This window comes from Eulemur rufifrons, chromosome 3, assembly GCF_041146395.1.
Source record: "Eulemur rufifrons isolate Redbay chromosome 3, OSU_ERuf_1, whole genome shotgun sequence".
In the NCBI taxonomy this organism is placed as follows: domain Eukaryota; kingdom Metazoa; phylum Chordata; class Mammalia; order Primates; family Lemuridae; genus Eulemur; species Eulemur rufifrons.
The window spans coordinates 56,488,128-56,515,918 of record NC_090985.1 but is presented as its reverse complement, the minus strand read 5'-3'; the positions used below and the strand labels follow the sequence as shown (position 1 = coordinate 56,515,918).

Here is a 27,791-nt window from a genome sequence, read left to right as displayed (position 1 = left end):
ATCTTTGTTTGCTTACAGCAAATACAGATTAATATTTTCCATAGACTTCCCAATGATCTGTTAAATATAAATAGTTTTACACAAATTTGATTCTACATAATTTTTACAGCATTAGTAAAGAGAAAGGCACTTTCACAAGCAATATTAAACCAATACGCCAAAAGCCAAATCCAACCTGCTGCCTATTTTGTAAATAAAGTTTATTAGAACACAGCCACACTTATTTGTGTATGCATTGTCTACAGTTGCTTTCATGCTATAGTGGCAGAGTTGTGGCAGAGTAACAGTTTGCATGTCGTCCACAAAGTCTACTATATTTATTATTGGGCCCTTTACAGAAAAAGTTTGCCAACTACTACCAGTGTATCACATTACTCCTACCTAGTAATCAGAAAGAATTTAATGTAGCTTCCAAAGGAGGTTGTCATCCAGACAGTAGTCTAAATATTAGAAAGTGCATATGTTTCTATGTGTATACATCCATATATCTATATATGTGTTCAAACTTCCTTGTCACTTGGTGCTATTCATATTTAACATACTATTTTGCTACTGTAATGTCAACATGACCTTTTTTTAGAAACTTCCCAAATACTCAGTTTAGCTAATATTCTATTAGTACACATATTTTTTGATGCTGGGCTGATTTTTGTTGTTGTTTACTTGCCTTTGGAGAAAATAAACTTGTTGACCTAAGAGTATCTCTTGAGGTACAAACAATTCCAAAGTTATATTTTAATAGACTAATAGGTACTTATACTTGACTGTATCTCACATTTGTATCGTGGAGGCATTCACCTGGTTTTGTATGTCATTCAATTTATATTAACGTATGAATATTCCTCACTTCAAAATTTGGCACAGAGTCAATTAGTACAAATTATTATTAAAATGTGACTAGTACAAGGAACAAATTGTCTCACTTTATTGAATAGTTGATTTAAATTCGCTCGTATATTTAGAGGTCATGTAGTGTAAGCTCTTTATATGTAATTTTATCCAAGATTTTCTTACTTTTTTTTGAAATGCTTTCTTCCCTTTTTATCTTATTTTAATTAACCAGTTTTCATTTATACTTTGTTACTAACCAGAATTATCTGATATGCAATGAGATTTTTGCAATTCAGAGAGTAATATTTAAAAATTAAAACATCAAAAATTAAAACATTGGCTCAGGAGAGGATACTGTAACTTCTTATACTGGTACATTTTCAGTCCCCTTTTCCATTATGTTATTTTAAAAATCAGGTAAGTATTAAAATAACTATTTTTAATAGGCACACTTTTATCTAGATGTTTTTACTATAGTTTTGAAGTTATGATATTAAGGGGGTATATATGTGTATGTTTACATTTCTACCTAAACACACATTGCTTGTGAATTTACATGATGGCATTTTATTATGAATGCCCACTTGAGTCCACTGAGCTTATTTTTCCCAGTATGTAAATTTATATAATAGTATATGATTGAGATTTTTTAGTATATATGTTTATGAGAAATGGAGTTTTCCTATATATATCTCTTCTAATAAAAATCACCAGTATACTTTTAAAATGCTTTTTTATGTTTGCTAGAATTTGCTAACTGAATTTAGTTCTTGTTCTAACTAAGGTTTTTTAAAGACCCTTTAATATCTATAATTGATGTGTTTTGAAGTGGTACCTATAGCTGGCATTAATCTCATTTTGTAAGAAGCTTACCATCTCACTTTCTTCCATCCTTACATTCTAATTTTTTTTATAAAATTTATTTTAGTAATACTTTGTACCTTTACTGGCACCGTATGTTAACAGGAGTTTTATTCCAAGAGCTTCTTTCTTGATACCAGTTCCAGAAAATTCAAGTTCAAAAGTTTCTGATAACTGGATGTATGCTGGGGCAAACTGCTTTAATACATAGCCTAATTTTATGATAATAGTTTCTAAATGCAATGTTTGACACTGACAACTTTATTACCAATAAATAAATCAAATCATGATTAATTAAAAGTTAAAGCTCTGACAATATTACAATTATCAAATTTCTATGCTGTCAAATACATTTTCCTAGACATATAATACATGTACCAGAAAGTGTTTTCAGTCTAGTGAAGATTTGTTGTCTTTTCTTTAAACTTGTTTACATTTATTCAGCTTAAAATTATTTTTCATAATTAATAATCATGCTTTTATTTACCAAATTGCATACTTTAAATCTAAAAATAATATGACATTTAGTTTGTACATACTACATTGAGTGAAAGTAATATATCAGCCTAGCATTTCTTTTATACATCCTGTAAGTAGGACTCAGAAATAAGAACTGAACATTAATTTTATGGGTTTTTTTCTACTCGATAGGTGCTATGGATATAGAGGAGAGAAATCGCCAAATGAAAATTAACAAATACAAACAGGTAGCCGGATCAGATCCCAGACTGGAACAAGATTACCATTCGAAGGCAAGACATTTTTCTTTTTACAAGTTGTAAAATAATTAATTAATCATATGAAACAGATTCTTTTAAACTGCTAAATGCAGATTAGTCAGACACAAACATATAATGCAATGGCCCCATGATATTACTAAGTGCTAAAATTTATAATGTGTTTATATACCAGATCTTAGGAATAGAATTTGCCTTACTTAAAAATAAAACATAACATTATATAATATAGGAGATTAAAGATCTGAAGGACAAATTTTTTAGAATTTTTCATTTTATAAAACTCAAAACCCCTCAAAATTGTTTAGGAAGAACTTCTGTTATCTTCTTATAGCTTTCTTTCATATAGGTATTTCTCCCATTTATAGTATTTTAATTGAACCTAGTTTATTACTGAATTATTAGAACAAAATACAAATGTTCCTTGGTTTATGATGTTTCAAGTTATGAGTTTTTGACTTTAGGATAGTGCAAAAGCAATACACATTCAGTAGAAATCATACTTCACATTTCAACGTATTCAATAAATTACATGATCTATTCAATACTTTATTACCAAATAGGCTTTGTGTTAGATGATTTTGTCCAATTGTAGGCTAATGGTAAGTGTTCTGAGACTGTTTGATGCAAGCTAGGCTAAGCTATGATGTTTGGTATGTTACGTGTATTTAAATGCATTTTCGACTTAGGATATTTTCAAGTTACAAGGGACTCATTGGGATGCAACTCCATCATAAGTTGAGGAGCATCTGTACATACTCATGAGGTGTTGTGAGGAGTTCAAAAGGTCTTTTAGTATGAATCTTTTTGAACTACTTTTTGGAAATAAGTTGAAATATGAGTTCTACCAAGGTAGGAAGTAAAGAGTATTATTTCATTGCTCTTGTCCTTCATTATCTTTATATTTTCAAGAGATTTTTAGATTCAAGGTATTATTCATGGCCAAAATCATGAAAATATTTTGTTCTGATGTACCTATTTAAATAAAAGAATGAAAATAGCAAAATTTACTCATAACATTCAGCTACTATGTGCTTTCTTAGTCATTTAATCATTGCAATTGTAATATTTGTGGTCTCTGTATGTTAGAGAAAAGCAGTTTGGACTCTTATATACTTATGTCTATTTTATCCTTACATACTTAACCTTCATTTTCTCTCTATTATATTCCATTCCTTGGTGAAGTCAAGAACTTATTAAGTAAAGCATTAGTCATTATGTTGGGTACGAATATTTAGCGGGTAACACCAGGTTCTAGCTTCTCCACAAATACAACCTAGAGGAGGCAGAGATTCTTACATTAGCATCTACTTCTAAACTACAAATCTCTTCCCCAAATTACATGAATACTGATATGATGAATACAAGATTGTTCATCACAGAATTCTGGTGTACTAGAAATGTCACAGTCCTAAAGCCAGAGAGAAGTAAATTTAAGACAAATAAAAATAGCCTTGGCTTTATTCAGTAGGTTCTAAACATCTTGAAATTTTTCACTAAACTGAGAAAATGAATAGATTCAAATAGGTACAGTAATTTCATAGAAAGTAGTTCTGTGATGACATAATATTTCAGATACATCCCTAACCATTTCAGTTAGATATCAAGGTGATATCTATGTATTTTTTTTTTTTTTATATTTCTGCCTTGGGCTAAATAGATACACCCAAACTTTTGTGACATCTGTTATGCTCTAATCTCCCATCTGTTTATTTTATGTAACCCAAAGACGAAGCCATGAAGTCCTAATAACATAGGATATTAAAATTTCTATAAACATGTCTATAGATAACACAAATTTGTTTGTTTATATTATATTGTAATTCAGGAGGGAATGTAGGTGATTTATAAAAATACTTGTAATACTCTCAATAATACCATCAATGAAGAAAAGAGTATCAAGAGAAAATAAAGACTGGATAAAACAAGATAACTCTAAAAGTTCATCTTGTGAACAAAATACATTGCATGAGATCCTAAATACTTGCTACATGAGGGGCATATATTTTGACTCTGAGCTTCCTAACAAGCAGCAAAGGCAGAAAGGGAGACTTGATCAATTGTATGATTTACATTGCTCATACAATAAAAACAAGTTCCTAGAAGCAATAGCAATGATTCTTGTTATGGATACTTGACAGAAATTTATTACAGGAGGACGGACCAAAAGAATACTATAGGCATGGCTAGGATATATTTTTTTTTTTTTTTCAAAAAAACAAGTTTTGATTTCACTCCAATTTATGAATAAATGAATGCTTAAAGCTTCAAAGTTTTATAAATCTGACACCAATCATTTTAGGATGAGAAAAAATTTAAGTCTTGGTAAAAGATTGATTATACTAAGCAATATAATTTCCTAGGTATTCTCCAAGGCAATGGTTTTCAAAATATAGTCCCAGACCAGCAGTGTTAGCATCACAATCACCTGAAGTCTTTTATAAATGCAATTCTCTGGGCCTCCTATATACCTAAGGAATCAAAACTCTGGATAGTCCCTGTGTTTCACAAGTCTATCAGGAGATTCCAGCGTAGACAAAAGTTTGAGAACTACTGCTCTAAGGTGAACTGATTGTAAAATTTACTTTTAGGTAACTGAATGAGTTGACTTCCTCAATTAGAGTTTTAGCTAGAAGCCAGAGGTGAATGATGTCATCAAAAAATGGAGACTTTATTTTTAGAATAAATGATCTGGTACCTTTATGAGACCTCTCGTAGTTTCTAACAAATCCTATCATTGAATATCAAATACTTATCATTATGTTTTCTATTACTAGGATTATGCAGCCAGATTACCCAAAATATAATCAAATCATCAACGTACAACTTTTTAAAAGGGTCCAAAACACAACCCTATTTTGTACAGATTATTTCCTGGTGTGGAACTGTCTTTGCTGGACTGTCTATCTCCCCATCATTTTAGATTGACCTTACTCTCTTATGTGTGAAAAAGATTACAGAAGAATCTTCTTCAGTTAAGGGCATATATAGATTGAAGTTATTATTAATTTTCATGGTAATAGTTCCTTGGATTAAAATTTTTAACACCATTCCTCTCTTTTTGATGAGGGATATTTAGCTTATATTTACATTCTTTACCTCCTTAGTTTAACAAGTGCCAATTATAGAGCCTGTTGTTAAGCAGTGTGTTCTAACATTAGATCTGATTCCTGAAAAAAAGCATTTAACAGATGAGGAAACTAAGATATAGAAAAGTTAAGTAATCTACCCAAGTTCACATAGCCACTAAGTCATGGAAAGTATTATTTGTAGCTAATACAGTTTTTTCAAATTTGAGACAAATGAGAGGAAATCCAAAGCCTCAGACATGTAACATATGCTATACTTCTGAGCTATATTCCTGAAATTCCAGTGAGGCTATTGCGAAGTCCTGTGTGAAATCTAATTGAGTGTTAGCCTAGCTGTTGTTTTTTTTTTAATCTATAAAGTCTAAATTTTAAATGGCATTATCTCCCTGAATTTCTCAAGACGTCTGTATTGATAGCTGTAATTAATTCTTATTAAATTAAAAAAAATTTTTAGTAACTCACTTTGAAAACATCTATAGAGCAATGCCTACTAAGTTACTATCTTTCTAAGAATATTTTAAGTATACTAGAAAATTGGAAAGCCAAGAGTCTATTTTTAATAAGAGCAGCAAAAGGAATATGTAGACATGATTCCTAGTTAATCTGTGGATGATTTCTCAGGGCGTTTCCCTTAAAATAGAATTTAACTATGTACTCAATGCACTTTTTCATTCCAATTGCACTCTTTTTATCCCAGATTGAAAGTGATTCATCTATTCTATTCTTGGCAGTAATTTAAGGATCAACTTACATCTTTTTATATAAAACAAATTTTCTCTCCTCAGAAAAATGTGATTTGTCTATTAAATTTAGCAGTGCAAATTATAGTTTGGCATAGGTCACCTACCGTTCTGTGAGTTATATAATCATAAATTAGCATAATTATTAACTAAAATTTAAACAATGTATACATGAAAATTAATGTGTAGAATTTTATGTTTATTTAAACTTATGTTTATTTTTAAAATTAGCTATATTTAATATTTTTAAATGTTCCCAAAAGCAATATTGTTATGAAGATTTTTTTTTAAAGAGTGAACATTTCAACAGATAATACTATACAGTTTATTGGTACAGTATTTATTAGAATTCAAAGCTTATTTCTCTGTAGAAACAGTGGTCCTTTTTAAAGAGCATTTTGTGGTAATGGTCCCACAAAATCATTACACAAATTTCTTACTCCTATTATAGCTCTTATATCATAATTTTCTGTTTTCTTATTTGCCTCTCAAGAATTAAGAAGCGATAAAACCCATGAGTTGTCCAGATCTTTTCAACTGTAGGCCAGAAGCCTACAATAATTCCTTTAACCTATAATCTAATAGATTGAGTTAATGTTCTAGGAATCAGAGGACAACATAGTAAAAAGAAAGGAAAGTTTTTCCTCCATTAATTATGCATGTCTGACCCTAGGCACTTCACCTACATCCTGTCACCTTTTTTCCCCAGGCTTCTTTCTAGTCCTTTAAGCACCCATTCATAAATCTCAAAGATGTATTAGGAGGAAAGCAATTCAATTAAGCTATTAATAGTTTATATTAAAATATGTATAACAACACAGTGTCATTTTTTAGAAAGCCCCTGTAAGTGTAAATAAAACCAAAATTGATAGAATTATAGTCAGTATCCATAGAAAATATTCCAGACAGTTAAAGTATATTTGGCAAGTAGATTGCCTCTGTTAACTACACTGTTTCATCTTATTAGAATTTGTTCTCTTCTCAACACTGAGAAGACACATTCAATGTTAGTCTTAAGTGTTTTACATTGACTTTCAAGACACGGGAAATAGGAATACCAGAGGAATAAAGACAGGTTGAGGCTGGTTAGGAGTGACCATATATGGGCTGTTTAAAAATTTGGTGTTTACAAGTCAAGAATAATTTAAGGCTCAAGAATCATCAGAATGTGGCAGCAGTGCGTAAGTACAGTGTAGTAGATGAGGGCATAGCCTGGAGTCAAACAAACTCCACCTGGGTGTATTGGGTAGGTTTAGCCTCTTATTCACAGTTTCTTTATCTATTAAACAGGGTTTGATATCTATTTTATCAGGTGGTGTGAGGATTAAATGAGATGATATACATATATAAATGGTTTAGCACTTAGTAACTGCTCAGTAAATAATGCAGATAATATTAGTTAGTATTTTATGGTAACAACAGCAAATATAAATAATGATAGGCAGCAGAAATGAATATAATAAGGCCAAAGAGAAATGGTAAAGATATAACTGAGCTAATGAAAAGGATTTTAGTTTATCTCAAATAGCATTGAATGTTCCTTTATTCTCAAATAGATTCAAGCAGCAGAGATCAAAAAGGAAAAATGAAATTCAGGGAGAAAGAATTTATAAATATTGAAGTGATATGGAGATTTAAAAAATAAAAAGAACATTTTAGGAGGCTTAGGTGGGAGGATTGCTTGAGTTCAGAAGTTCAAGACCAGCTTGGGCAACATACCGAGACCCTCATATCTACAAAAATTCTTTTAAAAAATTAGCCAGGCATGGTGGCATGCACCTGTAGTCCCAGCTACTTGGGAGGCTAAGGCAGGAGGATTGCTTGAGCCCAGATTTCCAGGCTGCAACGAGCTATGACCACAACACTGCACTTTAGCCTAGTCAAGAGAGCAAGATCCTGCCTCAAAAAATAAAAATAAAAATAAAATAAAAGAGACTGAAACATATATGTGATGAAAAATTACAAACCAAATTACTGAACTTAAATTTTGCTATCAAGGTTGACATTAAAGGTGACTGGTCCTTGATGAAGTGATTAACAGGCATGTTTATGGGTATGGTTGTTTATACAGAATTACTCATTAATAGTGATGACATAAATGGATATGAAAACTGAAAGATAAAATTTATAAAAAGCAAATTTTAAAATGTAAATTAGATGGCCTTATACAAATTACTAAGAAGATTAATGAAAATACATAAATTTAGATATAATGTAGAAGTGGAGAAATGAGAGGTAATGTTTTAATTGTATAGCAGTGATAGAAATAAAATGCTTGGGAAAACATTTTTTTCTTAAGCAAAAAAGTTGATTTGATTTGCTGGTAGCATATAACACAGCCCAATAACATAGTAAGGTCCAGTGAGCCCTTGTGCCTGCTAGAGGAATAGCTGCTGCAGGATCACTTCTCAAGCTACCAAGAGAACCTAGTATTCACATAAAACAGACGTCATTGTGCCAGTGTTAGGTGGAATCATCTGATAAATACAGTGAGAATACTAAAAGGAGTTATCTCAGTATCCCAATTGCTACCCTGCAAGGTCCTCAAGGAGTACATTAAGATGTTTTATTGGAAGTTGCTAAGCATCCTTCCTTGGAATGAGTAGTCTACTGTTTCATGAACAGAGGTAGATTTCAGATTTTCAAAAAATCCCTGCTAGATTTAGTCTAACCGGATATCTAGCAGAATGGTTTCATGTTTTTTAATCAGAATTAAGATCCCCTATTTATGGTTTTCACCCTAAGCCAGGAATCTTATCACTTACTGATGAAGATGCCAGAGGCAATGCTAGTGGCTTCACCTGGATTTCTTCAATGAAACACACCATTTCTCTAAACTTCTACTCTACTTTGTCACATTTACCTATTATTATGTTCATTTCTTCATACCCCTGAAATCAGATAGCTTCAGGTTCTATAGCAAAATATCAAGAGAAACTCTGGAAATCAGTAAAACTGCTCATATGGGAGCATACAGAGCAAAAAGTCAACTTACATTAAATGGGAGCACTCTTACTGCCAGACTTGCCTACAAGGGCTCTGAAAGAGTGTGCTGAGTCCTGGCTGCTGCTGCCACCTCTTACATTTTCTACCTCTCCGCCAGCTGAGGATACATTTCATCAAGTATTGCACACTTTTTGATTGCTTCCTGGCCCCAAACCAGGCCACAGTCTTCTAAGCTGTCTAAGCTGATTGTCCAAGCCAGCCAGGCTCCAAGCCTTTTATTAGGCACTTGCTGTGTACTTTTTATACATCACTCTGGGTTAGTTCTCCAAGTGTATTTATAAAGAAATATAAATGTAGATTTTAAAATATAGATTATTAAACTGGCAAGTAGGAGCAGCAATTTACAATATGGCTTTAGAAGTGCAAGAGATGTTAGTGATAATCTTATCAAGGCCTAATTAAAAAAGACTTGAGTCCCACTTATGAAATTACAAATGGCTGATATAGCCTGATTAAAAGTTGTATATTAAAATGAAAAAGGATAAAATCATATTTTAAAAGCTTTTATGTCCTGTTTTCTCTCTTCTATAGTTTTTTATTCATTTTTGTAAGGGTAAATTTCACATTTATTTTATGTATAAAGTATATATATCTATATTATATATCCATCAAATTAGCATTTGAAAGTAACCAAAAAATTTCTACATGTATTAATATGATTTCTTCCTGTATGAGATAAGTAAAGGAAGGAGTGATCAATACATTATCAAGGGAGAAGGAGCCATTGGAAGTATAATTTCTTGCTATTGATGCACATTATAATTAACTACAGTAGCAGCCACATTCACAACAGAATTTCTGACATCTTGATGACAGAAATAGAGATATATGAGCAGTTTTGTTAAAGACTCTTCAATTTATTTTTGGTGATTATGATTAAATGTAGACTACAAAGTAGTATTGAAAGTGTGGACTCTAGAACAAAACTGCCTGGATTCAAACCTACTTCTTCCACTATCTCTATGATCTTGGGCAAGTTATTCAACATCCTGTGCCTCAGTTTCTTATTCTATACAGTGTGCTAATAATAGTACCTACCTCAGAGAACTGTCTTCAAGATTAAGTCTATTTTTATACATTATAACTCTTAGGACAGAGCTGGGTACATAATAAGCAATTAGTAAATGTTAGCTGTGATATGATAATGGTGGTCATCGTGGTGATGATGATGATGATAATGGTAGGGAAGAAGGAGAAAAAGAAGAATCGTATTTCCAACAGATAACTTGCTCTTACCAAAGCCCTTGGGAGTTCAAATCTATATTTGCTGCCATCAAAAATCTACTAGAGTAAGATAATCTTAAAAACAAGTGGGGAGAAAGGGATGAAAAGTTGAAAAATTATGGTAGTTTTAAAAGCCTAAAAATTGATTTGAGTTGTCTTATTTTTGCCAGTCTAGTCAAGTTTTTATCTACCCAAAATTATCATAACATTTCTATTCCCTAGCAAGCTGGTTGCACTTCAACTTTAATTCACTTATCTATCTATTGGTATAGATATACCTAGATACAAAAGTATATTTACACATAATTTATATATCTATATATACATATGCCCTAAACACATATACACACGCCCCCTAAAGCTGTGAACCAGAGAAGAATTTATATCCTCCATGTCGTAGCTGACAGAAGCAACAACTATTCATTTCTTCCTTTCTTCATAGGAAGAAATTCATATTTCTTCTCTGTCCCTTGCTTTTTGTAAAAGATCTATAATTAAAAACTTGATGGCAAATAATTTTAATGAGATTGTATATTTTTATTTGTGATTAATCTTTGGTTTTAAAAGCTTCTAATTTTACATTCCTTTTTGCTTAACATTCATATCAGTTTACTAGGGCTGCCATAACAAAATACCATAGACTGAGTGGTTTAAAGAACAGAAATTTATTTTCTCAGTTTTGGAGGCTAGAATTTTAAGATCAAGGTGTCAGCAGGGTTGGTTCTTTCTATGGCTCTCTTTGGTTTGCAGATGGCCTCTTTCTTGCTGTGTCTTCCCTTTGTGTGAGTCTGTGTCCTAATCTCTTCTTATAAAGACACCAGTCAGATTGGATTGGGGCCCACCCATGTGACCTCATTTTACCTTAATTACCTCTTTAAAGGACTTGTCTCCAAATACAGTCACATTTTAAGGCACTGGAAATTAAGATTTCAGCATTTTGGGGGAACACAATTCAGTCCATAACACATCTCTACAGAGTAGCTAATGATCTTTTAAATTAACATTTTAATGCATTATTAAAGCATATTTGATTATAACATGAGTAGGGATTTTAAGGCAACTAACTGTAGCAATTTTGCTTTGAACTTTTTTGGTTTTTTTTTTTTATTTGGTTACATTCTCTTTCTATTTCTTCCTATTTTTTCATCCACCTTTTTAAATCATAAGAGATAAAATATTTTTGTTTTGTGTTTGCAAATTCATTTTTAAAGTTATCTTTCTTAGCCATAAAACCACATTTAAATATAGTTCTCTTAGCCATAATTTCATTCTGACATTCAAGCATGGGTCCATTTCCTTTACAGGCATTTGTGAATTGCTACCTGCTACCATATATAATTATAGTTTAGGTCAAGAAATATAAAAAGAATATTTTTTTATTATGAAGAAGTCATTTGAGATGACTACAAGAGCAACTTATGTTTTAAAGAACACTAAAGAATTATAGAAGAAATTTTAACTTTTCCATTTTTAGTAAATATTATGTTTCTAAAAATTGATGAAAGAATTCTAAAAAAATTACATCCAGCTACCTATAGGTAAAAGGGTCAATCTATAGACAATGGCTGCTACTGCCAAGAGCATAATTTCTTCCTATATATTGCCTAAGAATACATAGGGGAAACATTTTCCTTTTACCTCCAGCAAAAAAATAAATTTATGCCTTTATCTTTGCTTTCATCCAGACTCCAGAGTTACTGGCTTGCTAATAACCAGGATACCTAAGAGGATGAATGATAACGAACCACAGAAGGGAGAGAGATCTTTCTTTGTAGAATTAGGGAGGATATGGGAAAAGAAGGAAGAAAATGTGATGAAATGGGGCAGACACATTCTTTCCAAAGGATTAAATATGGATATATAAATATAATAAATATAAGAATATTCAAATTAACAGATATGTGAAAACATATATAACTTCTGAACCAAGGCATTTATTACCTAATAAAATACATATGTTCTGTCTTAGACACTGATTATTTGCTGATTTTTTTATCTTTTACATTAAACTATATACTTTTTGAGAATATATAAATTATACAAAATGTATTTATTCATCTTTGTAGTCTCTCCGGTGGCAAGCGTTTTGCTTTGGCCATAATAAGCACTCAATGAGATTATTTTTAGTGACTGAACACAGGCATGGATGAGGGGGAGAAGTTAAAATGGTAGGGGTAGGATAGTTTGGAAAAGGTTTTAGAGGAAGTGAATTTTAAGCATTTGTACCAATATAAGGACATGGTAAGATTTTCTGGAGAAGGTATAGATAGGTTATTGCATAAGAGTTAAAAGCTTATTTTCTAATGGGCATATGAATATTGATTTCCATCTATAGATAATCATAGTAGAAAGAATACTGAGAAAGAATGGGAAGATTTGGGTTCTAATTTTGATTCCACAACTTAAGTGATAAGACTTTGGATAAATTGTCCAATAGTTCTTCACAACCCAACTTTCTTCTGTCTACAAATTGAGGGAACCATATAATCTATAAAGTACTATACAAATACATGGTACTTTGGAGGGAGCATTGAACAGAACTACTGTGTATTAACATTTGGGTTTTAAGCAATTTCATTAATTAAGAAATCATTTAATCTCATAACCTAATTTTTAAAATTAGATTTAAAATAGATTTTCTATACTTTTCTTTTTTCAGTTCTAATGTTTCATTCATTGATTCAGTAACCTCTGGTCAGTGAAAGGCTCTCTAATAGATGTATTCTCATGAATGCTTGAATCTATATAATTTTTTTTAGAAACATGGCATAATAATTATGATTTAGAGAATAAATTTATGTGTATAATGTTTTGCCTATTATTTTACATAAAATAAATGATAGCCAATTTTGAATCAACATTTATATCAAAATCTTTAGTCAGTAAGAACAGTCATCTGAGGCAATGTGGAGCTATCCACTTCTAATAATATAATTTCAACTTAATTTGGCTAATTATAATATGAACGTATCTATAATTTTGTTATGTAACAGTTTTGTTTACGAGCACAAAAATTGGTTGTAATTTTTCTTCAGTTGGAATAATTACAGATATTACTTATTACCAAAAGAAATCTAATATTTTACTAAACATTTGGAAATTTTATTATTTCTATTTCATCAGTTTTGAAGATCGTAAAATGATAAGTCAAGTCTGGAAATAATATAGCCTATCTTAGAATAGTATCTTATATGAAGGAAAGAACTTTTGGCTGCGGCTAACTCCAGAGGATAGAAACATTGTATATGAAAGAGTACAGCACTAGGCCTGGCACAAGGGAGTGCCCAGTAATGGTAGTTATTTTGTATTATAACATGGGAAGTAGGAGTAATAAGAAAAAAACTTAGAGTTGAACTCCATTCTGTTGGATAAATCAAAACCTACTAGCTCAATACAGCTTCCTAACAAAGAAAATGGCTATGATTTTATGATTGGCCATTTTCAGGATACTTCTTCAGCCCTTCCCATTTCCTGCCAAAAAAAAAAAAAAAAAAAGAAATCACCTGAATCGTAAACAGGTTTAATTGGGTTATTTCAACAGGAAATAAAACATCTTTTTATTCAAGTTAGTTTATATGATATTGTTTTTGATTATTTCAAAGTTTTACTTTGCTAAAATCCACTGAATTATACTTACAAATAATGATATTTTAATGCTGTTTTGGTATTCTGATTATACGTATCACTTTAGACATATTTTTCAAAATTTCAGAAAAGGAAATAAATTTTTATTTTAAAGTATATACCTAAAGTAGAAAACTATATGTGTATGTTTTTAAAATAAATGACTATTCTAAATTTACTTGCCCAGTGTCCTGTTAAAAGTAATACAAATTATCATAGTGATGAAAGTGAAAACAGATTTTTTTTTGAAAACAGATATTTTTAAATGAAAAGAAGTAGAAAGACATTAACACTAACAAGCTGTATAATCTTAGTCGATTCATTTAACTTCTCTGTTTCTCAGTTTTCTCATCTGTAAAATGAGGAAGCTAGATCCTCTCTGAGATCTCTTTCCACTTTAAAACATTGTGAATTATTGAATGACTCGGTGATGAGTAAATAACCTAAAGCATATTTCATCAAGAAATAACTTTCCTGGGCTTTTCTCTTAAATAAAGAGTGTTTATATGAGTTTTCATGGCTTTTATTTTTGTTTTTGTTTTTTACATCTGAACATATTTTACAAATTTGATATCTTTCTATAACTTGCAACTCGTAACTGCATACCTGGAGTGTTCCTGAAGCTGATTAACTGTAATTGTGGATTCTGGTTCTGCAACATTAAAAGAAAAAAAAAATTGCCAGAGACCAAATGAGTAACAATAAAATGGAGGAAAGAGTGAATGAAGAAGGAATTAAGGAAGTAAGGGAGAAGATATGAAGAGGAGAAAAAAAGAAAGGAAGAGAGGTTGGTAGGAAAGGAAGGAGAAAGGGAAGACAGGGAGGGAGGAGGCAGGCCAGCATAATCCTTCCAAACTATCTAATTAGGGAATCACATGTACCTAAGTAATGACCATACAAATAGGCTGTGTTAAGTGATATCATAAAAGAAAACTACACAAAGGAAGAATAATAACAAATATTTCTTTGGCTGTGAGAAATCTGGGAATAGAATACATGAGGTGAAGGATTTGTCAGGCTGAGGAGAGAGCTTAAACCAAGTTATAAAAGTACATGAGCATAAGCCATGTGTTAGAAGTAGCCAGTAGTTCTTTAGGATGGAAATATACAACAAATTAGGAAACATTTTAGGAGAAAAGTTGGCTAGGACTGGATTGTGGAGAACTTTGAATCTTCAGTTAACAATATAGAATCCTCTCTATTTTATGTTTATGTTCTTCTATATTATTTATTATGTTAAATATCTATATTATTTAATATCTTATCATATGTTAATATCTATAGCAATATCAATTTATTATTTTAATATAGATTTTATTTATGTTACATATTATTTCTCTGTATCTTTATATCGAATGATGGATTTTAAGATTTTTGAGGAAGTCACTAGTATGAACAAATTTGTGCTTTTGGAATATAACTTTAATGATATATTTAAGACGTATTTGAAAAGGAGATTAAAGACAAGGAGTCCCATTGAGAGGCTATTGCTTTTGTTCAAACGAGAGGTAATTATTCGTCTTTGCCCCTGCTTTGACTGTTGGCTCCATCCCAAATGGGATGTAAACCCAGTTGATGCTGCTCTGTCTTCTCACACAGGGAATAAGAATAGTGAGCTTTTTCTAGGATTTTGAACAGAATATAATCATATCTGCCATATGCCTGAATTTGATGGATCAGAGCAATTCTCAGGTCCCTTCACATTTTTCAACATTATACGTACTTAGGCTATTATTTAGCCTGGATTCTCTTAGAGACAAGTGTCTTGAGTTACTCTGTTACCTTCTAAAGCACTAATATTTGAATTAATTTTTGTTGAGTTCCTACCTGCTTCACATTCCCAGGGCATTGTTCCTATAGCTATGTTCTTATGTTTTATTTCTGTTGCAACTTTTGGAATGCTATCTTGTCACTTGACATCTGCAATATCTATATCCTATACCCTAATAAAGGATATAAATATTCTCTAAAAATTTATAAAAATCATGTAATAAGCCATATAATGATTAAAGATAGTTACAAAGGGCCAAGTGCCAGAAATTCTTATGGCCAGGGAGGGTTTCTATATGACTTTTCTTAATTCTAGCTAGATCTTATGGATTTCTGATCTGAAGGCTTAGAAAGGTATTTAGTCATAAAAATGATGTAAGTACTTTAACAATGAATTGGCCCATTTAGTTCATACTAACAGGAAACATTTTGTGCTACCCCCTTGGGCTTGGATATAAATGAAATGTTATTATGTATCAGAATGAGACATTGTTATTAATATATGTAAGGGTCTGAGAAGAACAGACTTTGAGAACATTTCTTGACTGAGGCAGAAATTTCAGGCTGGCATGGTGGCTCACACCTGTAATCCCAGCACTTTGAAGAGGCCAAGGCAGGAGGATTGCTTGAGGTCAGGAGTTCAAGACCAGCCTGAGCAAGAACCAGATCCTGTCTCTACAAAATATAGAAAACTTAGTTGGGAGTGGTGGTAACCACGTGTAGTCCCAGCTACCCGAGAGGCTGAGGCAGGAGGATCACTTAAGCCCAGGAGTTTGAGATTGCAGTGAGCTGTCATGACACCACTGTACTCTAGCTAGGGTGACAGAGAAAGACTCTGTCTCAACAAAAAGAAAAAAGAAAGAAAGAAGGAAAAAAGAAATTTCAGATGACATGAGTTTGAGATATTACTGAGTAATAAAGGGCATACAAATAAATCTAAAACTAAAGCTGTTGAAAAAGAAAAAATCATTTACCTTATATGGTTACATCTAAATCGTAAATGGCTAAGTATTAATATATTATATTACATATCGGTAAATTTAAAAAAAAGCTGCCTTATTAGATGTTGGGAAAGAGAAAACAATATATAAAAGATTTTAAAGTTGTTTGTAAACCATAAAATTATTCGAATTTTAATTATTATTAGTGTTATGGTAATGGGTTGTTACTTTCCTTAGTTTAACTTTACTTAATATCAAACATAAACATAATTATAAAAACTAACCCAAGTTAAACAGTTTCAAGAATGAATAAACCAGAATTTCCAAGTCAGGTTTGATGTTATCCTACCCTAAGTGAAAAAAAACTATCTGGTGTTAAAGGACAATATCTTTTTTTTTTTTAATGAGACAAGTTTTCATAGCCTATTTATGTAGTTTTCGTAGCCATTTTCACATTTTTTTAAATCAAGGTAAAATATTTGAGATTATAGCTTAATGATGGTGAAAATGCAGTATCATAATCTAGAGCTTCTTTAGTTTCATCATGAACTATGCCTAGTTGTTATTATGGTAAATATTTATTATGTAATCTTATTTAAAGCTCACATTGGACCTATGAAGAAGGTATTATGTCTACACTATAGATTTAGAAAGAGACTCAAAGAAGTTAAGACATTTGCCTGAGATTACATAGCTACTACTAAGTGGAAGAGCAGTTACTCATCTGTATCTTTCAACTCAATCCCATGGTCATTATGATGTATTACCTCTTATCAAAATTAGATGACTACATTATGATCTTCATTAATATTATTTCTTAGAGAATATGTCTTTATACCATGAAGTCAGAAAATAGTTTTTTTCTGACACAGATCAAGAAGAGTTTACATTCAGGAAGGTATATCAGTCAAGTTGGCATTCAACAATTCACAACAAAACTCCTGACAAAATAATGTGAATAAATAAGAACTTTTTTTTACCTCACATAACAAGGAATCCAAACAGCAGCTCAGAGCTGGTACCATTGCTTAAGGAACCAAGCACTCTGTCTTCTTGCTCCCCTTTCTTAGAGTAAGGCATTTATCCCCATTGTCACAGAATGGCTACTATACCTGTAGACTTATGTTTAAACTTCAATCAGAAAGAGAAGAAAAGGCAAATGACCATACCAGCTGATAAGCCCACTGTAATCAGAAAACCATTTGCTCTCCCCAAATCCCACCCTATAGATTCCTGCTGATACCTCAGAAGTCAGATTCATGTCACATGATCACCTTAGCTACAAGGGATCCTGGAAAATGAAGTTGTTATGTTTTGTTGTTGTTGTTAAAATCAGCATGTATTATTTCAATAAAGAATAAAAGGGGCCGGGCACAGTAGCTCACGCCTGTAATCCTAGCACTCTGGGAGGCCGAGGCGGGTGGATAGTTTGAGCTCAGGAGTTTGAGACCAATCTGAGCAAGAGCCAGACCCCATCTCTACTAAAAATAGAAAGAAATTAGCTGGACAACTAAAAATGTATAGAAAAAAATTAAACAGGCATGGTGGCACATGCCTATAGTCCCAGCTACTCGGGAGGCTGAGGCAGTAGAATTGCTTGAGCCCAGGAGTTTGAGGTTGCTGTGAGCTAGGCTGATGCCATGGCACTCTAGCCTGGGCAACAGAGTGAGACTCTGTCTCAAAAAAAAAAAAGAGAGAACAAAGGCGAAAAGACCAGGTGTGGAGGCTCATGCCTGTAATCCTAGCACTTTGGGAGGCCATGTGGGAGGATTGCTTGAGCCCAGGAGTTCAAGACTAGATTGGGCAATAGCAAGACCCCATCTCTACAAAAAAAATTAGCCGGACATGGTGGTGCATGCCTATAGTCCCAACTACTCAAGAGGCTGAAGCAAGAGGATTGCTTGAGCCCAGGAATTGGAGGCTGCAGTGAACTATAATGATATCACTGCACTCTAGCCTGGGCAACAGAGCAAGACCCTGTCTCAAAAAAAATATATATATATATAAAGGAGGAGAAGGAATATTGGGTAGACATCCAGCAGCAACTGCCACAAATAAATAGGTGTTAAGTATTCTAATTACCAAAAAGAAAAACCAAAGACCCACTCATAACCCCCAAATAGCTAAATATTGAGATGATAATAGTTTCCATTAAATGAGTATGCAATATTTCTTGACTGATTAGAATGGAGTATTTGGGGGAAGGAGGAATCAAAGATAATTTAAATGTTTTCTGGGTTTTAGTTGGACATTGAGCTTAATAAATAGTGCAGGGAATATAAGAGATACAAGAAGAGCTGGTATGGAATAAAAGAGAATAAATTTGGTTTGGGCTATATTGAATTTGAGGTAGCTGCTACACAGCATATAAGAGATGTCGTGTTAGCATCTAGAAACACAGATCTGAAGATTGGAGAGAGTGAGGGAAAAGGTAAGGATTTATCAGTCATTATGTGGTAGTTAAAATGGATAGGTAATGGATTAGATCATCCTGGGGAAATACACATAGTAGAAAGAAAAGAGGCATCTTAAAGATGGAAACTTTGAGACAATATAATTTAACATCAGTTTAGGGAAAGCAAATCCAGGAAAGGAGATTAAGAAGGAATGGTCAGGGAAATAGGGGAGAAATCATGAATGACATTATCTCAGATGCCATAATGGAAAAGTTTCAGGAAGAGAGAAGAAAGAAGAAAACCAAAAGGACACCACTAACTGGTAAATAAGGGTGTTATTGGGTTATTATGTTTGTTTGTTTTGGGGGGTTATTTGAGAATAGCTTCAGTAAATGGTAGATTAGAATGGGTTAAGAGTTACAGATTCTCTTGAAAAAAATGTTAAATTCTTTTGTTAAGGGCAAAAGCATAAGCACTGAAGCTACCTGAGATCTCTAAACCTGGGATTTCATTGCAGAACTGGCATTTCTATTGCTGAAAATTGTGAGAAATCAATGGAAATAAATGAAGGTTGATGTTTTTCAAGGAGGAGCTGATTACTAATAGAGTTCCCACAAAGCCAAACCTTTGGAAAAGTCATAATTGAGTCCTGGCAACAATTCTTCCTCTACAAATTCTTCAGAAAAAATTATTCACCTCATAAATTTCCTCCAGACCAGGACACAGTTCTTTAGTAAGTCTTGGCCTGTGTGCTAAGAGTTACCCTTGTTTGATTATAGCTTTTTACCTTAAGCTGTTCTTGCCATACCATGTTTTAAAGATTTCACTGGAAGAGTCTGTTTCTATATCTATTGAGTGGAGATTAATACCTTATTCACAGGACCAATGTGAGCTTTAAATGAGATCGCAGATTTTAATACATAATAAATATTTATTCCTTATTCATTCTCTCCTAAGGAGTCTTAGTGAATCCTACAAACAATGCCTGTTTTCCTAAAGCCCCCACCCAGTGGTGTGTCCAACTCTATGTTCACTTGATAACTTGAAACCAGCCATGGTGGGAGTATTTATATTGGGGAAATCATCAAACTCTGCACATCAGAATTATTTTCCCCTGGGAAGCTGGTTGTTAAACATTTACCGTAACACCACTACCTACACCTACCCCAGAGAATGAAATGATTGTATGACTAAACTCTATGCAGCTATCATCACAGTTTCCTATACTTTGATTTGTTACTTCATATTAGAGATAATACTTCAGTATATATCCCAGGTTAAACTTGCCCATTCCATTCATCTTGATCATTAAACATTCATTGAGTACCTACAATGTGCCAGGCACTGATACAGATAATAGGATTCTTAAAATGAATAAAAGTCATTACCCTCTTACCCTCATGAGGTTTTTAATCTAGCAGGGTGGGTAGATTACAGATAGATAAATAGATTGATAATTAAAACATGATGGATGAATAGAAGAGAAAGGTCACATGATAAAACTATAATAAAGGCATGAATAAAGTAATTTAGGAACTCTCAAGGTAGTGATTAATTCTCCTTGAAGTAATTAAGGAAGACTCACAAAGGAGGTGACATCTTTACTGTGCCTTGGAGAATGATTAGACTTATCTCATGAAGAAGGTGTTGAATATGGTTCATCCCACCTGACAGTACTTCACCTGACTCCAGCTATCACAAAGGCCACCTTGCAAGCTTTGGAAGGATGAACTAAAATGATCCACATGTACTATTTTGAACAGTGCCTTTCACAGGATATATACATATTAATTATAGCTAGTTTAATTACCATACCAGGGGGAAGATGCCATCAGGCCTGAAGATCACCAAGAGAGAAAACTCAGTGCCTCAGTCTCCAGTGAAAAATTTAGATCCTGTCTCCATTCCAGACTGAGGCACGATATTCATTAATCTCAGCTTTATTCCAGACTCCTTCCCTTTGAGCTCTGCAGCTACCAGCAATCTTTCAAGCTGGGATTTCATTTGCAGAATGTTGTTTACAAAAGTAACTCTTAAATGAGCCCTCAAATGTCTGTGGCCTTCTCTCTCTGCCTTCTTCCTCCCAAGTAGAGACCATTATCCACAATACCTTTCTTAGGGAGTCATTTGTAAACAAAATTATCTCTGACAAATACATTTTTGTAAAGTATAGCATTCAGATCAGGCACTGATACAAACTTTGACAGAAGAAACAATTATCTGGAAGTAGCTCCTCAAAGAGAGAGTACCTGCAATTGTGATATTATCAAAGGACAACAACTATTCTCTTTGAATTATAATATGAAATAAAAAATAGGATGGCAAAAATGAGAGCATCTTCTTACTCACATGGTTATTTAACTGACTGCAGTGCCAGGTCTCCCTCTGCCTCTGCCGTCTCCTCTATACCCCCAGCAAGAGCCCTGCACAGAACCTCAGGCTTCCCTTTCTTTTCCAAAGATTGTGTTTGCCCTGGTTTTTTTCCCTATATTTGATCAACTCAGTGTATTTCCTCCCTGAATAACATATGAATATACCTCCAAGTACTTCTTGACAGCATAAAATTTGTTTTCCTTCAAAATTGGGTTTTTTAATGCCCAGTATTTTGAAACAATCAATTTTGGGGATAATGTTTTAGACAACAAATTGTAGTTATCTGGTGAGATTTATTAAATTGAAGATATGCAGTGTTTAAGGAAACTCTCATAATCCCACCCCTATCTTTTGTCTCAGAAGTTCATGCATGAAGCCCAAACAACAAGGGTTGCTGAGATGCAATGGAGAAATCTAATAGGAAATTACCTAACCTAAGAATTTCAAATGAGGATACTGGAGAAAATGGAATTTTTATTTTAACAGTTTGACTTTTGCTTTTTCTTAAGTATTTCATTCTAGAATTTTAATAATAGCCTTCTTTTCAATAGAGCTTTGCAGATATGCTATTATTTTCCACTAATGCTAGATAGAGAGGAAGAACATTACATTTTCCAGGCCACTTAGGAACTTTTTAGAGTCTGGAACATCCTGAAGAATAATCATTTCCTGTAAATTTTTCTAGTTCATGATCTGCTTAATAGTAATGTACAAAACATCAAAATGTTGTCGGGAAAAGCTTCTTCACTCTCTTCCAAGATTTTAATGATCTCTAGTCAGAGCAGTTTTCAGCTGAGATCATGTAATCCTACACAATAAATCTTTGTTTTTATTCCATTAAAGTGAATGATGCATATCATTCATTGTTCAGCTGTCAACTGTATTCTAGTACATGCTAATTATTTAAAACATTATGTATTGAATAGCACCAAGACAGCACCATCCATTTCCTAAAGAAATGAATTTACTTATTCACATTCATAGCTCATTACCTTGGTATAATAATAATTTAGCCACTTCTATCTCACTGTTAAAGTATAGAACTTTTGTTTCTCATAATTTAGATAAAGCAAAACTACATTTAACCATTTTTAATGTAAACTCTAGTACTAGGACATTTCATACTTAAATTTCTGGGGGCTTTTTTGAGTTGTATATGTGAAGATGTTATATTCTAAATATGTTCAAAATATGTTCTAAAATTTTATTTATAAAAATATTTTTCATATTCTTCCTCACAGTCCACATTTCTCATTCTTTTAATTATATGTCTATTTGTAATGGAAGCCTGAGCTATATCCCAATGGTAAACATGCTTAGTTGCTTAGAAGTCAACAGAGAAATACATTTGGTGCAAGCCTTAAGTAGATAACAGAATCATCATCAAACTAGAGCTTTTAGTTAATTTCTATTCTTTCTCTATATAAACTACTTCATTTGGTGTTTTTATTTAATGACCTTCTGCTGCAGACACTGAAAATAAGCCTCTGCTATTTGCTAAGCATGCTACATGGGTATTTTGAATATATATTTCTTAAGAATTCTTAAAATAGGGTTTACCCTTATCTTACTGGTAAGAAGGCTAAACCTCAAAGTTTAATTTAACTAAAAATAAATTTAAGTGCTAAAAGAGATGCAAAGACGAGGAAGATATTGTCCTAGGCTTCTGGAGTTTATATTCTAATAAAGGATTTAAAAATTAAACATGAACATATTTACACAAACATACACACACACATAAAGCCCTATAACAAGGCAGTATATGATGAAGTACATAAAAGGCATAAAACTATAGCATGGGGAATGTTATCTTTCCTTATATTTTGCATATCTAAAGTTTTAGCTTAGCAAACTGGATTATCTGACAGATCTCAGACAAAGTTATGTACAATGCACACCATGCTTGCATGTGTTTTAAAAACTAAACAAATTCTTAAGCCTTAGGCTAGCCTGTATGTATGAACCTATGAATTATAGCAACAGGACTAAAAGTCATGACAGACTTAAAAAGACAATGGCTAGAGCAGGCAAAGTCAGAATCCTAACTACTGAAATTCAAAAGTCAAGTAAGCTGTTAAGGTTTGGAAATGAAGGCAAAGCAGACTGGACAAGAACCAATCAGGAAAGCAATGGGATACACAAGTACCAGTGTCTTTGAACAGGAAAAGGTACCACGGCAAATATTGAAAATGAGGTACGTTCTGTGTCAGCCAAGAAGTATCATATGTATTTCCTGCTGAGTTAAAGCTACTCCTCATCCTGCAGTTGGGAATCAGTATTTCCCCTACAAGGTGATGGGATGTGGATGAACCTGGCTGAAGGGGGAAGGTGCAGCCTGAGAACATGCTAGGAGTCAGTGGTAAAGCTGGGTTTATATATTTATTGTTAACTATTTCTATCTAATATTTCTTTTTTTTTTTTTTTTTTTTGTTGAGACAGAGTCTCACTTTGTTGCCCAGGCTAGAGTGAGTGCCGTGGCGTCAGCTTAGCTCACAGCAACCTCAGACTCCTCGGCTTAAGCAATCCTACTGCCTCAGCCTCCCGAGTAGCTGGGACTACAGGCATGCGCCACCATGCCCGGCTAATTTTTTCTATATAGATTTTTAGTTGTCCATATAATGTCTTTCTATTTTTAGTAGAGACGGGGTCTCACTCAGGCTGGTCTCGAACTCCTGACCTTGAGCGATCCACCCGCCTCGGCCTCCCAGAGTGCTAGGATTACAGGCGTGAGCCACCGCGCCCGGCCTAATATTTCTTTAGCTAAAGATATTCCTGAAATTTATATAAACCAGTATTCAGCTACGATTTATCTAATCATCATCATCATCGTTGTCATCATTTGTCATTTATTAAATGCTTGTTGTGTGTCAGATATTGTGCTAAGTGCTTTACATGCATTGTCTTGTTTAATCCTTGCAGCAAGCCTGGAAGATGGGTACAGTTGTTGTCCTTAATTTAATAGATGAAAAACTGAGACTCATAGCAGTTGATCCAAGATCACAAACCTAATAATTTATGTAGCTCGAATTCAGACCAATGATTCAGTCTCCCTCCAGAGCATGGCCTCTTAATGATTACATTATTACCCTTCCTGCCTCCATGGTCAAAACTTACAGTTTTTCATGTTAATTTAGGGGACTTAATAGTCCCATGAGCAAAAGTAAATAAGAAATATAATACCCAAACTGTTTTTCTAGCCAATTATAAATTATTTTAAAAGAAATAGTAGCAGACTGCTTCTTTGTTTTAAGTTTTGAGAATAAGAAAGAAAAAGTCCTCCAAATACAGTACAGTATCTATTGAACAATTTTATAGCTTTGAAAAATTTCAAAACTTTGATTTTTGTGTAAATAAAATGCCCAGAAAAATATATAAATAAAATGAAAGACTTTCATATCTGTCTCACCTTGAGATCAAACTTAATTTCATTAAATTTAGTGAAAATATATATAAACATAGAATTTATTATATATGTCTATGTATGTGCAATATATTAGACAGGTAGATAGCATAGATAATGTTGGCTCCACACACTGAAATGCTATTCTAGAAAACAGCTTAAGACATTGTCATTTAAAGTGATTTTTTTTTTGTATTTTAAAATGACTTTAATTGTAAAAGAATATCATGAGTCAAATTTTCTTCAAGTAAATCTACTGTAAAAAAAATAATATTCCCTTTAAAATCAAACACTACAATTCTAGTTAAATAGATACTTTCTGGGAATAGGCAACAATTTTTACAAGAGTTTCATTGTATGCTTTTTGATAATTGAGAGTTTATCTAACAAAGTAGAATGTTAAAGTGGACTAAGAAAGGCTAATTCTCACCTAATGTGAATGTATATTGCAAGATTAATAGATTCGATTAAAATTTTATGGAGCCTTAGAAATAATCCCTTTATCTTACATTTGAAGAAAGGGTCAGTTATTAACCAAAACACATATATAGCTAGATACTGGGAAGTCCTAGAAAAACATAAAAAACAACAGATCATTTGAATTGGATCTAATGTTTAAATTATGCTCTGCTGCCATCCAATTTTTCTTGGCAAAAATGTTTATACCTATTTAATATTTGCAATGAATTGTTATTCATGGAGGATTGTTTATGAGGTAATGATTCTTCAAATCACAGCAAGTGGTTTATATAATTACCTTTCTAAGTCTTTATGAAATTTGTCAGTATCTAGAAAATTCTCTATTCCAAAAGTAATGAGATAAGAATGTTTCAGCATTATGTTTAAAGTGCATACGAATAAAGAAAAATCTATTAGCAGATATTCTCTTAACTCAACAATGGCCATATTTGATGTTTATAATAAGAATACTGTTATACTGCCAGGTAGTAATAATACAGTAATGATACTGGCTACATTTATTTACATCATGCTAGATACCACATGTCTTAGTTCTAATTTTCAAAACAACTTTGCAAGGAAGATATTATTATCCTTATTGTTTTATAAGCAGGCTTTTAAGTATTAAATAATTTGATCAAATTTACCTAGTTAGCAAGAGTTTTCCTTACTCAAGTTTTTCCAGACTCCAGGGTGTATACTTTTTACATCCTAATATGAGGACTCTTAGCAAATGATCTCTTGTTGTCAACAATTAAATTAAATTTGGTGCATTAGTTTTTGCATTAAATGTATTTTGTGAGAGTAGGTCATTAACATAAAACATTTATGATGATTTTCAATTTACCAGAATATTTGAACACTCAAGAATACCCTGCACCCTGGCTGTGCCCGTTAACTATCTATTTCAATTCCAGGAAGTTTGAACTATTTTAAATAATAATGACTTTTTCTAGTATTTCTAGGATTCACCAAAATTCCAGCAACCATTCAGGAACTAAACTTTCTTTTTTCTCTTAGATTTTCTACAAAGAGTTAGTGTTTTAATAATTAGATTTTATATTATCTCTAGGTTTTCAGAGAAGCATAATGAATTAAAGAGAAAACTGATGGCTACTAGAATTGGTTTTTATAAATTACAATGGCAACTTTATCGTCACTGTTTTTTTCCAAATTTTATTCAAAAATAAAAAATTCTACTTCCTAATATTAAGCCAAATGTTTATTTCCCAGATTTTAGCTAAATGTTCTTTCCGAAGGCCAGTGCTGTTTTGAAACTATTTTAATGGCCTTCATTGGGGCGTGGTGAAAATGTTCTAATTACTTTGCTAAAAACAAGAGTTTCATATAAATTAAATTTTTCTTTTAGGATAATTGCCATTCACTTTTGTTTTATATGCAACTGAGTAGGATTTTGCAGTATCCTCTGTGGACAATTAAAGTGCTGAAATAGGAGAAAGCTAATAATTGCTTTGTGTGGTAATACTGACAACTTCTGCGTATTTGTCAATCTGTGTTAACAGTATCGATCAGGATGGGATCCTCATAGAGGGGCAGATAATATTTCCACTAAATCTTCGGACAGTGATGTAAGTGATATATCTGCGGTTTCAAGGACTAGTAGTGCTTCTCGTTTCAGCAGCACAAGCTACATGTCTGTCCAATCAGAACGGCCAAGAGGAAACAAGAAAATCAGGTAAGGGGCCTTTAGCAGTGAACTCCACTAATCCACATTTTAGACTTCTTGCACAGAAAAAATTTTGTGGAACTGTTGACAATTTTGCTTACTAGTTTACTTGAAATAATTTTTTTCATGTTTATAATTTAAAAATTAATATTGTTATCGTATCTTGATGAAATTAAAGTGATGGTTAAGTGAGACTTGAATGTTTTAACATTCCAAGGAATATGACCAATAATATTTTGGATGGGCTTTTTTTCTTCCTAGCTGAATACATTTCAGTGATTCAGAAAACACAAGAATATTACTTTTTTAGTAGGATCTTTTCCCATCCTCCTGAAATTTTTATAAATGTATGGAAAAGTCTTCATCCTCTCTAGAAAATTTTTAAATGTATAATTTGCATTTCTTGATTGTCATATAGATTTTATGGACACCTAAGCTAAATTATATTTTTACTCCTATTAAAGTAAAAAAAATCTATGACAGACCATAACTTTTGCCTTTTTACCTCTGATTTTGTAAATGGAAAATGTGATTTTGCTTACGCAGTTCTTCTCTGGTATACACTGAAAAAAGTTTTCAATGTTTAAAAGATACAATTTTTACTTATGTTTTGAAAGTTTTCATTACATTTATGTTTAATTTTGTATGCATTT

General features: G+C 32.5%; 1 protein-coding gene across 36 annotated transcripts in view; it reads left to right on the top strand.

The window, feature by feature from the left end:
- Positions 1–27,791, top strand: part of RIMS2 (regulating synaptic membrane exocytosis 2) — a 640,638-nt gene that overhangs the window by 480,086 nt on the left and 132,761 nt on the right. For 15 of the 36 annotated variants that reach the window (XM_069466111.1, XM_069466114.1, XM_069466113.1 and 12 more), the window contains 2 exons: positions 2,344–2,444; positions 26,975–27,147. The exons of the other annotated variants lie outside the window; for them this stretch is intronic. In XM_069466111.1, coding sequence (XP_069322212.1) covers positions 2,344–2,444; positions 26,975–27,147 — 274 coding nt within the window. The remainder of the gene's footprint in view (positions 1–2,343; positions 2,445–26,974; positions 27,148–27,791) is intronic. 36 annotated transcript variants of the gene reach the window in all.